Raw genomic sequence first — 15,637 nt, forward strand, 5'->3', positions numbered from 1 at the left:
CTGTAAATTCACGTTTAACTAAACAGAGCCGCCAAAGTCTGTCATCACATCCCCGGCTGATAGGACCACAGACACTAGACCTAAGATAAGTATTATTACGAGGCAGTTTCTGCATCGGCGAAGACCGGAGAGCACCGAATGCCAAATACGAAGATACACGATCTCGCTTCACGTTGCTCGGGAAAAATCGATAAGGAATGGCAGCTGTCACGTGGCGGCGTCGTTACCTGAAGCCTCGGATGCGAACATTTAGTACTGGTAGGACAAGAAGTGAGATTCGTAGCTTCTAACTTGTCATACTTGTGAGACTTACGTCTAGTTTACCGTGCACTATGGATATCAGAAGTGTTGCCTCATCCGCGGCCCTTGATGGGTAAGTCTAATATTCATCATATATATTCCAGCTGACTGTCGTTTTAATCCGGCAGTGATTGAGAGCCCTCGATAAGGTTTTATGTATTTCTAATATCTTTACAAACTTTTGAGTTTTTAGCTTTGTATTAAGAAAAAATATGTTGACTGATGAGAATGGATCACAGGAGATGCTTCTGGTATGGTGAGTGTAAAACGGAGTTAGTGAACAGATTTGACATGGTTTTGAGCTGCAACAAGTGGCGTTGCGCCGCCAGTTCGATTCATGGTGAATTTATTTTTTGCAGCCTAAACCCCAACTCTGTTTCACGAAAGAAAATTTCATGAAGTCCTACAGAATATATTTTAAGTCCTTGTGAATTGTCGTGATCTGTATCATTGTTTTGGGTATTTTATTCATCTGTTCAGAATTTTGATACTATAGGTATGCTGCAAGCCCAACGTACATATTATTCTTTTAATTGATATATGATTGTTATGATAACCATTTCATAAGAGAAGTCAGTATGTGAGGAATCTATCAACTTGAAATATTTACGTTCCCTGTTAAATTTTGCATTGTGTTCTAGGATTACGTAACACATTAGATTTATATAAATCACTGTCGACAAGGACACGTATACATTTTACACAAAACCTACATCGTTTTCACAATCTTGTCACCATTTTACGTTTTCCAACATAATACAGCTTCATTTAACGACGTATAAATAGTTTCTTGCCAACGAAATATTGATTTCTACCTTCAACAGCGCGGGTGTTCATGATGAAGAAGGCTATACTCACCCGTTTCGCGAAGGCATGGCGTCACTGTGACAGTTGATGTAAAAACAGTGTGGCTCTTCTCCGTCCTTTTTGTATGTTGATCATGCGACAGAGATATAAGTACGATAAGCCTTTAGGCTTTGACGTGTTGATTACCGTTAAGGTACAGGGTCTGTTAATTACAGCGCTTATTGTCCCAAGGGAGAGTAATTCTATAAGCTTCTAAAGTTGACACAACGAACGTGGATATCATTAAACGTCGGGCATACAAATCTCATTTTCCTTGCACCAAGATGGCCATCGCTGTACTGGGAGAGTGTTAGTGATCGTGATAAGAGCAGAAGAGTAGCCAGATATATTGGCATCCTGTTTGAAGAGTTTAGGATTTAGTTTAAAGAATACTGTGTAGCTGTAACAGAAGGACATACAGAAATGTTTATTATTTAACTAGTTATGGAATTAAAATATAGGTAGGTATCAGTTATGAAACAGGTATCTTCTGTATTAAAAGTGAAGTTCTATATCCCCGCAAACATTCATTCCTATAAAACCAGCTTAAGTCTGGGCTAGTACAAGCAGCCGCACATACACATACACACGCATGCACGTCGTCATATGAGCGAAATATTCTCAAGCATGACGTTAAAGCCAATTTCACCTCGCCTCTTGTCGGTGTAACACTAAACTTGCATGTATATATGTTATTTGATACCATTAATGGAATGTAATATTCGTTTACTCGAGTCAGCGGGTAATGCAATCATTTTGGGTGATAGTGCTCTAGCTTCAATGAACGCGTTTGATGGTGTTATGTTTGAAATGTTGGCAGCCAATTACGTTCAAATAATATAGCAAGGACAAATCAAACAGAGGTCTGAGAATACAGCTTAAAACTAGTAGAGGTCTTCTTTGCAATTCAAAGAGCATTTAGCAATGCTCTAGCTTTCAGAGAGAGTTTATGAATGCTCGAATCTGGAAATGCCAACTAGTGATTGACATTATGAGCACTTGACATGCAATTATCCAAAGTACCATTTCCAGCGATCTGTGCCTTTTACGATACTCATTGGTTGCTAGGAACAACAACTGAGACGCGGAATCTCCATGAGTGAGTCGTAGATGTGCTGTCAGCGGCAGAAATAGTGGTACAGGTAGTTGTAGTAGTAGTTGCAGTAGCAGCGGCAGCTGTGAAAGTAGTAGTGGCAGTAGCAGCAGCAACGGCAGCAGCAGTAGTAGCAGAAAGTGTGGTAGCTGTACTAGCAGAATTTGCGGTGGTTGTAGTAGAAGCAGTACTAATAGTGGTTGGCGGTAGTAGTAGTACTACTACTAGTAGCGGTAGTAGTAGTAGTAGTAGTAGCAGCAGCAGTAGTTGTATTAGTGGCGATGCAATCAGACGAGTGGTAGGTGTAGAAGCAGAATTTGCGGTGGTAGTAGTAGTGGTAGTAGTAGTAGTAGTAGTAGTAGTAGTAGTTGTAGTAGTTGTAGTGGTTGACGGTGGCAGGAATAGTAGTAGTAGTAGTAGCAGTAGCACTGGTAGTCGTAGTACTGGCAGTCGTAGTAGTAGTAGTAGTAGTAGTGGCAGCAGCAGTAGCAGCAGCATCAGTAGTAGCAGTAGTAGTAGCAGCAGTAGTTGTATTAGTGGCGATGCCATCAGACGTTACAGCTATAGCCCGTATGGATCAGGGTAATAAGGGGTCTGCTTAGTTGATTGCAGGTCATGAAAGCCCGACGGCCACCAATAATGACAACAGCATATGTCCGACAGCGTGAAACCAATACACGTCTTCGTCGGCTCAGTTCTTGCTGACACATCGGGATTTCATAAATGACTTGAGAAAATTAATGGCTGATAGACTGATAACGCTGTCGTCAACACATAATCAGCCGAAGAAAGGGCTGTTTGACCTTCAGCTCCGGGGTCAGCGTCCACGTTAAACTGCGGTACTTTCGCAGAGGGTTAGCACTAAAACGCGCAAGGCTAATACAAGGCGGCATACCCACAGGCACATTCTCGAGGGCACGTCGCTTCATAAACGCCATAATCTTGTTACCTCGTGTTACTTTCTAAATAGTTAACAAATGGTAAATGCTATTTCAGTGGAATGGTAAATCGAGAATCTCACCCGAGAGTCTTTCGAGATCAAATATATCACCACGAATTTATCTCACTTTTTATCAACGATAATTTGAAATATTTGATATCAAAAGACAGACGCGTGAGATTCTATTTATTATCCAATATCATACTTAATTAAAAGAAATATAAAACGAAACGTCACCTGTAACAAGTTCATCTGCAGACTTGCGTATGAATACATCCAAATGAACAGGAGTGTTGGAAGAGGGAACGAGTGACACCATAACGTCATAGCAAACAGGCACATAAAAACGTAGTGCTAACATTTATTGCTTTAAAATGTGCAATGCATAAGTTTCACCATTTCTTGATGGTATTTTAAGTAAACTTTAATGTCGTCAGAACAAATCATGAATATATATCGTTTGATCGTTTACAAGCGATATCTCCTCTCGAAACCAGTATTGGAAGATGAATGATATTTCCATGGAACGGTCTAAACGAGACGAAGAGCTTCAGACTTCACCATGGGGGTCACAAGAGGACCACAGTGAGTGGCGTGTGACCGCGAGCCTGACATGGTGTCGTGTAATCGAGAAACAGCCCTAATGACGTGTGCCTGTACTGACATTGCTTCTAAAAGCTTATATTGTCACTAATATGTTGATGAATAATATATGAGCGAGTCAGCTGCTAATGCACTATATCACGTGACTTTTACAACATCTGCGTATCGTGATTTTGTTTCCTCGTCCAATTTCATACACATCGCGGGCAGTGGGGTAGCCTTGTGGTTAAAGCGTTCGCTCGCCACGCCGAAAGCCTGGGTTCGATTTCACACATGGGTACAATGTGTGAAGCCCATTTCTGGTGTCCCACTCCGTGATATTGCAGGAATATTGCGAAACGTGGCGTAAAACTAAACTCACTCACTCTTACACTTCGCAGGATAGTCATATCCCAGATGTTGGGCGACTCATTTGGCAAGTGATTTATTTCTGTTTAGCAAATTCTAAATGTGCAACATTAGATTTTCTGTGTTGCAAGTATTCATTGACACACGTGTAATGGTCTTGTTGCCAGATATTTAACCTTTTCGGAGGGTTTCAATACGGAGCAGATAGTCCCTTGAAAGGAATAAATTGATTACTTAAAGTCCATTCCAACGCACTGGTCTCTGGAATCGAAGTATTTTATCAATACATTTAGCCTTCACGCACTCGTAGCCCTTCATTTGGAGAGGAAGGTTGGCTGCTCAAATATCTAGAAATATGCTTGACCACTCGTGGCGGGGCAGTGGGGTAGCCTGATGGTTAAAGCTTCCGCTCATCATACTGAATACCCGGGTTTGATTCCCCACATGGGTACAATGTTTGAAGCCCATTTCTGGTGTCCCCAATGTTATGTTGCTGTAATATTGCTAAAGGTAGCGCAAAACCATACTCACCCACCTGTGGTGCTATTTGCTAAGAGTATTGTTCTTGATCACAGATGATTGAAATGATTACAGTGTTGATTGTCGTTTTGAAGCACAAGACTGAGATTTATTAAAATGCACTGTCCCGTTGACAGTCCTCTTTTGGTCATTGAGTACATTTTAGGCTGACCTATTGGCCAAGGCGTGTTGTAATTAGCTATGCAGTTGAGCTGATAGCGTAACATGTCTTCATATCGGGTTTTGTAATCAGTTGTATTGAATAACATTTTGCATATTTATTAGAACGCGTGTTTCTTTTCTACTGCAGAATTTAGGAATATATGTACACACAAACGATCGAGTGTCCTGTCTCATTATTGGATGACGAAGGATCAGAGTGTCATGGAGCGTGTAATAAACTGGTTGTAACCTTCTTGTGCGCATCGATGTCACACTGAAGCTGTCAGTCAAGGTTAAGGTTCTTTTTTTCATATTAAAATAATTTGTTTAAAATATTATCCGAACTTTTTATATCCATGTTGACAGAGGGGTTTCCTTCGGCATTCAATGTTAATGAAAATTCGGTCACCGTGTCCATATCGTCAACGAAATCTGATAATAAACTAAAAATAATATGGAAGTTATCTAACAGGCAATAGCTTAATCTCTTTTGGCACAATACGGTAATTACACAAACGCATTTCAACGGAAAGCAGACGATCTTTTCGACTGAATATTTTCTATGCTTGTGAAGTAATTTGTTTACATAATCACTTGTTTCTGTGATTTGCACAACTAACGATTTAAGCCTATCATCGCTAAATCCATCTGAATATAATTTTCGACATCAATTTCGCCGCAATCCTTCGATGTATCGGTAGGTTGTTCGGTGCCCACCATCTTGGTGGGCAAACGAAAATAGTGCATAACCGTATACCATGTATACTTGCGCACACAAACTCAGAGACATGTATAACGTGATTACATACCTCTTAATGACTGTAATTAACCAATAGCAGGCAAAAAGTTGCTCAAGTCATGTTAGAATTGTAATAATATCTTGTGAAATACGTTTACGTAAAGCGAAAAAAGTCCTCGAATTTTCTTCGAGGAACCTATTCAGCGGTTAGAGCGTCTGACCAGAGACTTTTGACGGACTTGTCTGGCTGCTTGTATTTGTGTTCATTCCTGTCTCTGTCACGCCTCCATCAGTTTCAAGGAAATTGCGGAAAGTTCCATCCATCGGTTGAGGTATGCGTTGTTTAAATGGTTCAGAAGCTGATATACCGTCTTAGGAGATCAGGGTTAGAATTGGTCTTTAGCAACCCATGCTTGTCGTAAGATGCTTCGAACGGGATCGGGTGGTCAGGCTCGCTGACTTGGTTGACACGTGTCTTCGTATCGCAACAGCGTAGATCGATGCTCTGTCTGGTCCAGACTCGATCATTTACAGACGACCACCATATAGTTGGAGTATTACCGAATGTGGTGTTAAACAACAGAGAAAGCCGTCTCAGGAGTTGTACACCGTAATATATGAATATAGCTTTCAGTGTCACAGTCAAATCCTTGAATCGTCCTAAAACTTTCTTGCTCCTATCGGTGCTCATAGTTTTAAAAATCTACCGTACGTCAAATTGAATATTCTTCTGAAGTTGACATGGCACAATATGACTGAAATAGTTTTCAATGAAGCATTGGAACTCGCTGATTCACTCTAAAATACACTGTGTGTCTCATTAAAAACAAATTGCATCATAGCGTTTACACGACAACTTGACTGGCACCATGTTTAAACCAACAGGAAAAAACCAGGAAGAACAAAAAAGTAGCTCATCTTCGTCTTCCCTTAAATATGCACAAAGGTTGTTCAAAGAAATTGTTCCTAAGTGCAAATTCGTATTTACGTGGTCTTCAATTACTTTAGGCAAACGACATTCCATCTCGAGACAGACAGTGGCGCCGACCGTTGTTTGTTAAAAAAGCCCAACAAAACTATACTTCAGACGGATCCAAGTCTATGAGGACTTGTCCGCGATTATCTGACTTAATCCTGGTTTTATGAGGATTCCCGTCACACTGATATCCGGAATACTAGAAGCTGCGGCTATGAGAGAGGACGAACATCATTCTGTCAATATAGAATCTGTTTGTTGCTCAGTTGTGTGTTTGAAATGTTTGTTTGTCCGGGCCAAATGCTGGTGTTTATAGGGTTATGGACCGGCGTAGTGATATTTGAAAAATAATAGCTGTTGATATCTCAAGTTTTATGTGTGTTTGTGTTTGTGTGAGTGCTTGCATGTGTGTGTGCGAGCGTCGAAAAGTTTTATTCAGATTTCTTTATGTGTGTGTTTGTGGATGGATGGATGGATGGATGGATGCATCTGTTTATTAAACTACATATACGAAATATTTAAATATAATAAATTCTTTATGCATGTATGTGTTTGGGTAAATGGATGGATGTATTGCTTGAAGAATGGATGGATGGATGCATCAGTTTATTAAACTACACGTGCGAAAGATTTCATTCTACGTTCTGCATGTATGTGCGTGTTTGGATGGATGGATGAATGTACACGTACGAAATATTTTAACATGAATTCTTTATGCACCTGCTGGTGGATGGATGGGTGGATGAATCAGTTTATTGAACTACACGTACGAAAGATTTTATTTTAAATTCTGGATGGGTGGATGGACGGATGGATGGATGTATTATGTATAGACGTGAAATGCTTGTGGCGGTTGGAAGCAGATGCCTCTCAGCAGCAGGCTGATGTCACCCAAACAAATACAAGTGGTTCCCTTATGGAATGCGTCTGGAATTCGAAATTGTCTTCAACCAGAAGCATCAAGACAGCACAGCAACCCTCAGCAACACACGGCAGACAGAAGAGAGTGACCAGGGCTGTGCGGCACCTTAATGATTGAACACCTTTACTTCAATTACACGGACCGACGAGGACGTGTCTGCGTCGTACATGGAGCCGGGATCAATCATGGAACCGAACATTCTGGACATGCTGGAGGCTATTTGTGATGGGGGATGAGGTCAGTACGCCACGCGGATGGGTTTAGGATCAGGATAAGTTCCTTAATAATTTCGCCAAGACCGTGAGCCGACGTAAATGATGCTTGCTCCAATCTTGGTGGTTGTGCCATTGGGCAGTGGCTATAAAGGACGACTATCTGTTTGATGAAGCATTTAGCAAATGTGAATGGCAGGCAAGAATGATTACAGGAACCCAAGAGGCATCTCCGAAGCATGTGGGAAGAATAGTGTTAAAAGTCATTTTCGGAATTATTGCACGTGTAATTGTATATTTGAGCGCATGCATCGCAAAGGACTACTTGCCTGAACATGGCAAGACACCCCGTCGCAGTGTTAACATGGATGGCCCTTGTTTGCAAACGCAAAAGGTGTTTCGTGAGAAGAACATGTATTTGAAGACGCTGCTCTGTCAGAGTTTTTGTCGTTGAAGAAAAAGACTGTCGAATGGGGAGACTAAATTAGAATGAAAATGTTGTTTTGGACCTTATTTCATTTAAAGTGCTAGTTTAATGATGGAAAAAATTCTGAAGTGAAGTTATGTTGCTGAGGAAGTGGATCCGACGAACAGTTCTTCACATCTAAAGGCTATGCTTTTGGGGAGTGGTTAGTTTTTGTTGTTAAACGCCGCACTCAGCAATATTTCAGCTACATTACGGTGTACAGCTCCTAAGACGGTTTAGTTTGTTTGTTTGTAGTTTAATACCACACTCAATATTCCAGCTATATGGTGGTGGTCTGTAAATAATCGAGTCTTGACCAGACAATCCAATCATCAAAGATCGTGACCATTAATCTACACAATTGGGACGATGACATGTGTCAACCAAGTCAGCGAGCCTGACCACCCGATCCCGTTAGTCGCCTCTAACGACAAGCATGGGTTACTGAAGATCAATTCTAACCCGGATCTTCCCGGGTACTTAGGTCAAATCGTAGACAACCAGATTCAGTTTAGACGTCTCCGGATCTGTTGACCGTAACAACCTGTAGCGGCAATCTCAACGTCCTTCAGTTACATATATACACCTCAAGTGTTGAGTATTAGAACTAAACGATGTTGACTATTGAAGACATTTTATTAAACAGCCATGTTACATACTGTGAAAACGTACGAATACTTCTTGTTATAAACTGGTCTTTCTGAATTTGAATCTACAACATCTACACCTAGCCTTTTCTCTCGAGGGGGATGATAGGTCAGCCTAGTGGGTAAAGCGTTCGCTCGTCACGCCGAAGACCCGGGTTCGATTCCCTACTTGGGTACAATGTGTGAAGCCCATTTCTGGTGTCCCCCACGTGGTGTTGCGGAATATTGCTAAAGGAGGCGTAAAACAATATTCATTCATTCTTAATCGAAGTCGGGGAAAGCTGTAAACTCTAGTGCCAGGCTGCAGCAGGACGGTCTATTTTCGAATCATCAGCTATGAATGTTTTATTCATACGCCGCCGCCATATCTGCGGCAATTTGTTTCAACGTTAAGTTTGAAATGAGCAAATGTTACGTCATTGATCAATAAATCACAACACCATTCAGCATTTGATACTGTTTTTATCACTCGTGTCTTTTATGAAAAAACATAAAGTTGTCAGCCGCAAAACTCTTTATCTCGTAAGATGCGTTTTGAAATACAATCGTTGTCATAAAACTCGGTTTCGTTTTGTTATCCATACATAATATAAGTGAGTGAGCTGTCTACGGAATGGCGGTGACGGGAAGGAGGCGATTGGATGGGGCTTACGGTCTCTATTTCAGACCTGCGGGTGTAATGTCTGGTTTTGACAGTAGCTATGGATGTGAAGGCCAATGATATAGAGGTACCAGGGTTCGAATTGGGCTATGGGTGTAGGGATCAGCGGGTTTAAGTTGTGCTGCAGATATGGGGATATGGGGTGGAAGCAAGTCGGCTGATGTAACGGCAAGGGAGTGAGTGTTTTACGCAGGGTTTAGCAATATTCGAGCAGTATCACGACGAGGGACACTAGAAATCAACTTCACACACTGTACCCATGTGGGGAATCGAACCCGAATCCTAGTCGTGACCAGCAAACGCTTTAACCACAGGCCACATCACAGCCCGCAAGGTGGTGAGAGTTGACTGCAGATGTAAGGGCCACGGGGTCTGACTGGGGCTAGTGATATAAGGGAGACGATTTTTCTCTCGAACTACAGATACTTGGGCCAGGGGGTTTTAGTATTTAATTATATACAGGAGCCTGCTTAGATGACACCTGTTTACTGCTATATATGCATGAAAGATTTATCCGCAAATGCCACCTCTGTCCATCTATCTGTATAGACATTAGAACAAAACGATTTCATGCCAACTGCTAGCCAAGTCGGTGGGCGCAAACGGCAATTTCAGTTTTAATGGCGTTTATTTAACAAGCCTCGGCGTCTTGTATTGATCCAGAATACCCCGTGATAACGACTCAGTCTTGATACGTTATTGATAAACTACAGATCCAAGTTTTAAAATATTTGATCGTGAACTTCTTCGACATAGGATAATTGATCAAGGAGGAAATGGATCTCACATTTCTATTTTCACTGATGCCCAACGTAGGCTAGAATGGACCTCAACATCTTGTGGGTGGCCAGTAGCAGTTGCATATTTGCTGTACAAGGTACATAGGGACCAACCTTGTCTGAGCCTCATACCTACTAAGATCGGTTGTAATCAGGGAGTAAGCAAGGGGAACACGCCCAGCATCAGTTCAGAAGGACACTCGTTGTTGCTTACAGAGATGTCATCATCAAACAATGCAGGCATAATTAGATCCGGGAGTTCGTCCTGCCGGTCGTCCGCTTTCCCGGACATATGCTCCACCTGTGTAATGTACCAAACCCTACGTCCAGAGGCAGCTGACGATACAGTGGTGTACGCCTGTGACACTGTCAGTGGTGAGTTGGTTTGGTTGGTTGGTTATTTAACGTTGCACTCAGCAATATTCCAGTAATATGGCGGCGGTCTGTAAATAATCGAGTCTGGACCAGACAATCCAGTGATCAATAGCATAAGCATCGATCTACGCAATTGGGATACGATGACATATGTCAACGAAGTCAGCGTAAGTCGCCTCTTAGGACAAGCAGGGGTTGCTGACGACCAACTCTAACCCGGACCTTCACGGGTCCCTACCAAGAGGTACTAGCACTTTCAAGTTAAAGTCTTTTGGTTTACGACCCTTTTCAAGTTCAGTACCGATGTTGTGTAGCTCTTTAGATTAATATATATTTCTTTGTCCCCTCAAGCCGTCTTATCAAACTTGAAAAGTGTTCTGCGTGTATCAGAGTTGAAGGATATTAGATCGTGACACATGGAATGTTATCATTCTGTTTTACAAATAAAAACAAGCAAATGCTAAGCCTTTGCTATATGGGTAAGCCTTTGTATATCGAAAAGGCTCAATGTAAAATATTACCAAAATGTTGTACAGATTAAGATAGAATTGCAGGAAAAAGACAGTCAGGCTGTTAAGGCTCATTATACTGACTGACTGAGTTTGGTTTTACGCCGCTTTTAGCAATATTCCAGCAACATCACGGCGGGGGGACACCAGAAATGAGCTTCACACATTGTACCCATGTGGGGATTCGAACCCGGGTCTTCAGCGTGACGAGCCAACGCTTTAACCACTAGGCTACCCCACCGCCCCTAAGGCTCATTATAAGCTGAGGTTCCTTTACACTTAACACACAGCCCAGACACCGAACGGGACTTCCTTCGAAGCGCTGCAAGTCGAACCTAACTGAGTGTCAGAAAGCTATGTCGACAACGCGTAGGCTGAGTGGGTAGTCCCAAATATGACGTATTATATTTGATCACTTTCAAAATGGCATTGTGTATTCATAGCTGTGTTTCTGGCAGCAAAAAACGGGTCGTCTCCCAATTTCAGTCAACGGATTTGGAGGTACAAAGCACCAAAGAACATCGGGGGTCGGACATCTTGGTATTGTAATGCAAACGTGCCATTTTGTTAGCGAGGTCTGAATAATTGTCATGTTTTTCTTGAATCTTGTCAATCAGCTAATACAGGTTTCATGTAATCGTTTGGAGGAAAGAACCAAATAAGCATCTGCACCCCACATGGGGATTTCGGGTTACATCTGGTCCCAAGAGATCCCTGAATAGGTGAATTATGGATGAGTGAGTGAGTAAATTTAGTTTTACGCCGCTTTTAGCAATATTCCAGTAATATCATGGCGAGGGACATCAGAAATTAGTTTCCCACATTATACCCATGTTGGGAATCAAACCCGGGTCTTCGGCGTGGCGAGCGAACGCTTTAACCACTAGGCTACCGCCACCGCCCTCCTTATGGATGAGGTTGTCAAGCTTGGTGACTCAGTTGACAGCACGCCCTAAATCTTTGATGGCGTGGATTGTTTCTAACAATATCAGTCACAGACGGATTTACCGGCTGCAGTCTAATCTCGTTTGAACATGAATGCGTGCAGTTTAAAAGTTCGTAAACAACTTAGCGGCACGCGTGTTTGTTTTGGAGTGTGTGCGGTTGTGGAGGGGTGTCTTTTGGGGTGGTTTGGTATTTTACGCGTAAAAATCGTTCATGTTTTTTTACTTTAACAATATTAATGGCAAACTGACAAAATTACGAAATAACGTATATCGAATGATAATAAAAATGATATTAAGTTGGTAATTGAATACATTAGGTAAATTTAATTGCCCAAGTTAACAGGTGTATCGAATGATAATAAAAATAATATAATTAAGTAATTGAATAGATAAATTTAATTGCCCATGTTAATGACAGTTTTACTTACATTATCTACATAAGTAGAAAAGTCGAAATGGGATTATTGCGTGCAGCTCTACATAGGGAAGCAGGTCCACATAGCGAAGTGCGGCAGCTTTAACGACTGTTCCCCTTGTAAGACGTGATCTCTTTTCATGAAGGTTGAACAGAAAATGTAAGTTGTAGGGCAATAATCAAAGACGAAGATTCTCCCAGAACGATTGATTCCGTCTATGTTTTATATTTAAAAATGCAGAGAGACTTGCCTTGGAGCCTCCTCTTGTATCTTCGCCACACTGGCCAGACAGCGATATTAATAACAGTCAGTTTATTCTTTAATCCAGTGGCTTAGTTCGCCGTCACCCTTGAGTCTTCTTGTTTTCCGCAAGCATCAAAGTGTGCAACTGTTTTGCCGTCAATGTGGAGAAGATATATTGTTCAGCTTATATGGTAGAGTATCATGTTAAAGTCTGAGTAATACACGTTGCTGATACTCACAGTAGGTGTCGGTTGAAACATCTCTCACGGGTTTTGTTTGGTCCCGAGTAAGGAAGAGTAGTAGGGCCACGGTGAAAATGTTTTTGTGTCACTATCTCCTACATACTACGTAAGTCCTACGTAGGAGATACCCACTTAGGAGATACTAACTCCTGCGTAGGAGATATTAAGTACTGCGTAGGAGATACTAAGTCCTCCGTAGGAGATACTAAGTCCTACGTAGGAGATATTAAGTCCTACTTAGGAGATACCCACTTAGGAGATACTTAGGAGCGAACGCTTGAACCGCTAGGCTACACCACCGCGACCTGAATGGACGGTGGTTGGGGAAGTGACGTGCGCACAAAGGTGACAGTGACATACCACTGTCGGAAACTAAACACTTACACAGAGTTATGAAGAGGTGGGCATCGCAGTGGCAGTTTCTGACAAAGGATTTGACAAAATTCAACATGCAGTTATCATGAATATATGCTAAGGATGAAAAAATGAAAAATATTCTTTTCGAAGACTCAACATTTAAAGCCAGGTGTTAGAGAAGCACGTGCACAAGTGCCGATAAAGTTATTGATTCATTAACCTGTGCTGTGCCGTCTCCGTCCTTTCTCGCACACCTGGCTGTCCCTTTCTCTGCACTCCTCCCTCGTAACAAATAGTGAACAGTGTCAATATTTTAATGATAGTTTGTTAAACAACTTTTTTATTTTTAGGACATAATTCTGCAAAACACTCACAGAGTTGGTCTGACGTTTTGATTATGATCAGTGTTTCATTGAGTATTTTATGTTTATTAGTTTTCGAGTTAGATTGCAATTCATCTGTCCGCTTTTGAGCCAAGCGGACTATAGTTTAAAGCGTTCCTAAAAATCTCGCTCATGGGCGAACAAATTTTCCCATGAGCGAGAATATTTACGTTAGTGCAAAATACATGTTTAGTGTATGTTTTTAAAATCATACTGACCAATGAACTCGGATCGTTGGTTAGTCAGTCTGATACACGCAAGTAGTTGACGTGTAACAGAGTGTAAAGTTCATTTTTCACCGAAATTTATCTGACACTGTGATCAAAGAGGCGTTAAGCCAAGGCACTTACTAAAGTGATGTTTCAACGAAACGTGGGCGGAAAGCCGAAAGTGACTCAGGTTGACGGTGGCTACTTTGGCACGCGTTCAACGTGCTAACATACGAACGATCAGAACAAGAACTTGCTAACAACCTTACAAGGAATTGCATCACCTTAGGCATCTGAGCGTACTGAATGGGAGACCTATTGCAAAGATCACACAACATTCACCTGTAAATGGTGACTGTTCGTTTTCCCAGAATGTCAGCCCTTAATAGTCTACACAGAAATGTGAAGGACTTGGTGGTGGTAACTGTTTAAGTGTTTTTAGACATGCGTTTTTGAGGGCGGTCGTGGTCAAAGAACGTCCTCCAAGAACGGTGGAGAAATTGGGAGTTGGGTACCTGTTGCATGGGCCACAAACATACTTTAAAAAGGATTTTTGTTGTCCCAGAATGTCCTAAAAAGGCGATACAGAAGATTGAAGCAATTGGTGATGGCAATTGTTTCAAAGTTCACACTGACATGGGTATATCGGCGTGGTCGTGGTCCAAGTATGTCCTTTAAGAAACCTGAGTTGTCTAACCATTGCAATTACACACCACATACTGTCAAAAGTGATTTCGTTGTCCCAGGATATCTTCAAACATGGCGACACAAAGTTGAAGAACTTAGTAATGGCAACTGTCTCAATGTTCATACTGTCATGCCTATATTGGGGCGGACGTGGTCCTAGTATGTCCTCCAAGAAATGTGAGTTGGAAACCTATTGCAAAGGTCACCCCACGCGCTATGAAATGAGTCCCATAGGATATTTTGGGGCTTAAAGCACAATGTGGATGCCTCGATTTATAGTATCCACCAAATATGTGCAGCAGAAACGGGAATTAGAATGTGATCTTCTTTTCCTATTTTGCCTGAATGTGCTGGAGGCGCATTATGTCAACTGTCACGTTCGTGCTTTTAATGTGGGACACAGCCCATTGCAACGTGACAGACTCTAACGATCCGTGTGTCATAAATGATGACAACATCCAAATCAATATGATGAAGTAATAGGGGCCAATTTCTGTGTCAAAGCAGCCTGACACGAAGCGACCTGTTCCAATTTCCTTCTTTGTGAAGCCGTAGCAAGTGACCTCTCTATTTGATATTCCTTCAGATAATTTTCACAAAGCACATTAAGTGTTTCTTGACATTCCCGGTTGCTGGTAAATCATTCTCAAATATGATTTAAGAAAACATATTCAGCAAACAACGCTGGTATAAGACTTCCTCATCTGATTAAAGGTAATTGTATTATAACGGGTTGCACGACTATTTCACTCATGAGATCTGGAGCATTTTGATGTACGTTTTTATTGCTTTAATTATGCTCGACTAGGCGGAAGCAATGTGTTCCAGAACAGGTGATAACAATGGTCAAAGAGCTGTGTTCTTGAAGGAAAAGGTCTGAAACCTTAACTGTAATTAATGGCATGATTGTGGTACCTCTCAAGTGTAGTGTTAATGAACGCTAAATGTGGATTCACGAAGAACGTTGATAAATGATGTTGCCGATACAACGTGGAAAGTGAGTGAGTTCAGTTCTACGACGCATTTAGCATTATTTCAGTAATATCATGGCGGGCG

At 41.6% G+C, this 15,637-nt stretch overlaps 1 protein-coding gene across 1 annotated transcript in view; it reads left to right on the forward strand.

Annotated features, from left to right (window-relative positions):
* The first annotated feature begins 272 nt into the window (after positions 1–272).
* The window catches only part of LOC124287287 (C3a anaphylatoxin chemotactic receptor-like), a 97,205-nt gene continuing 81,840 nt past the window's right edge, over positions 273–15,637 (forward strand). Inside the window, exon 1 of the mRNA XM_046723786.1 lies at positions 273–373. Coding sequence (XP_046579742.1) covers positions 370–373 — 4 coding nt within the window. The 5' untranslated portion in view covers positions 273–369. The remainder of the gene's footprint in view (positions 374–15,637) is intronic.

Source organism: Haliotis rubra, unplaced genomic scaffold (genome assembly GCF_003918875.1).
Source record: "Haliotis rubra isolate DU_JTF1 unplaced genomic scaffold, ASM391887v1 Scf4, whole genome shotgun sequence".
Classification (NCBI taxonomy): Eukaryota; Metazoa; Mollusca; class Gastropoda; order Lepetellida; family Haliotidae; genus Haliotis; species Haliotis rubra.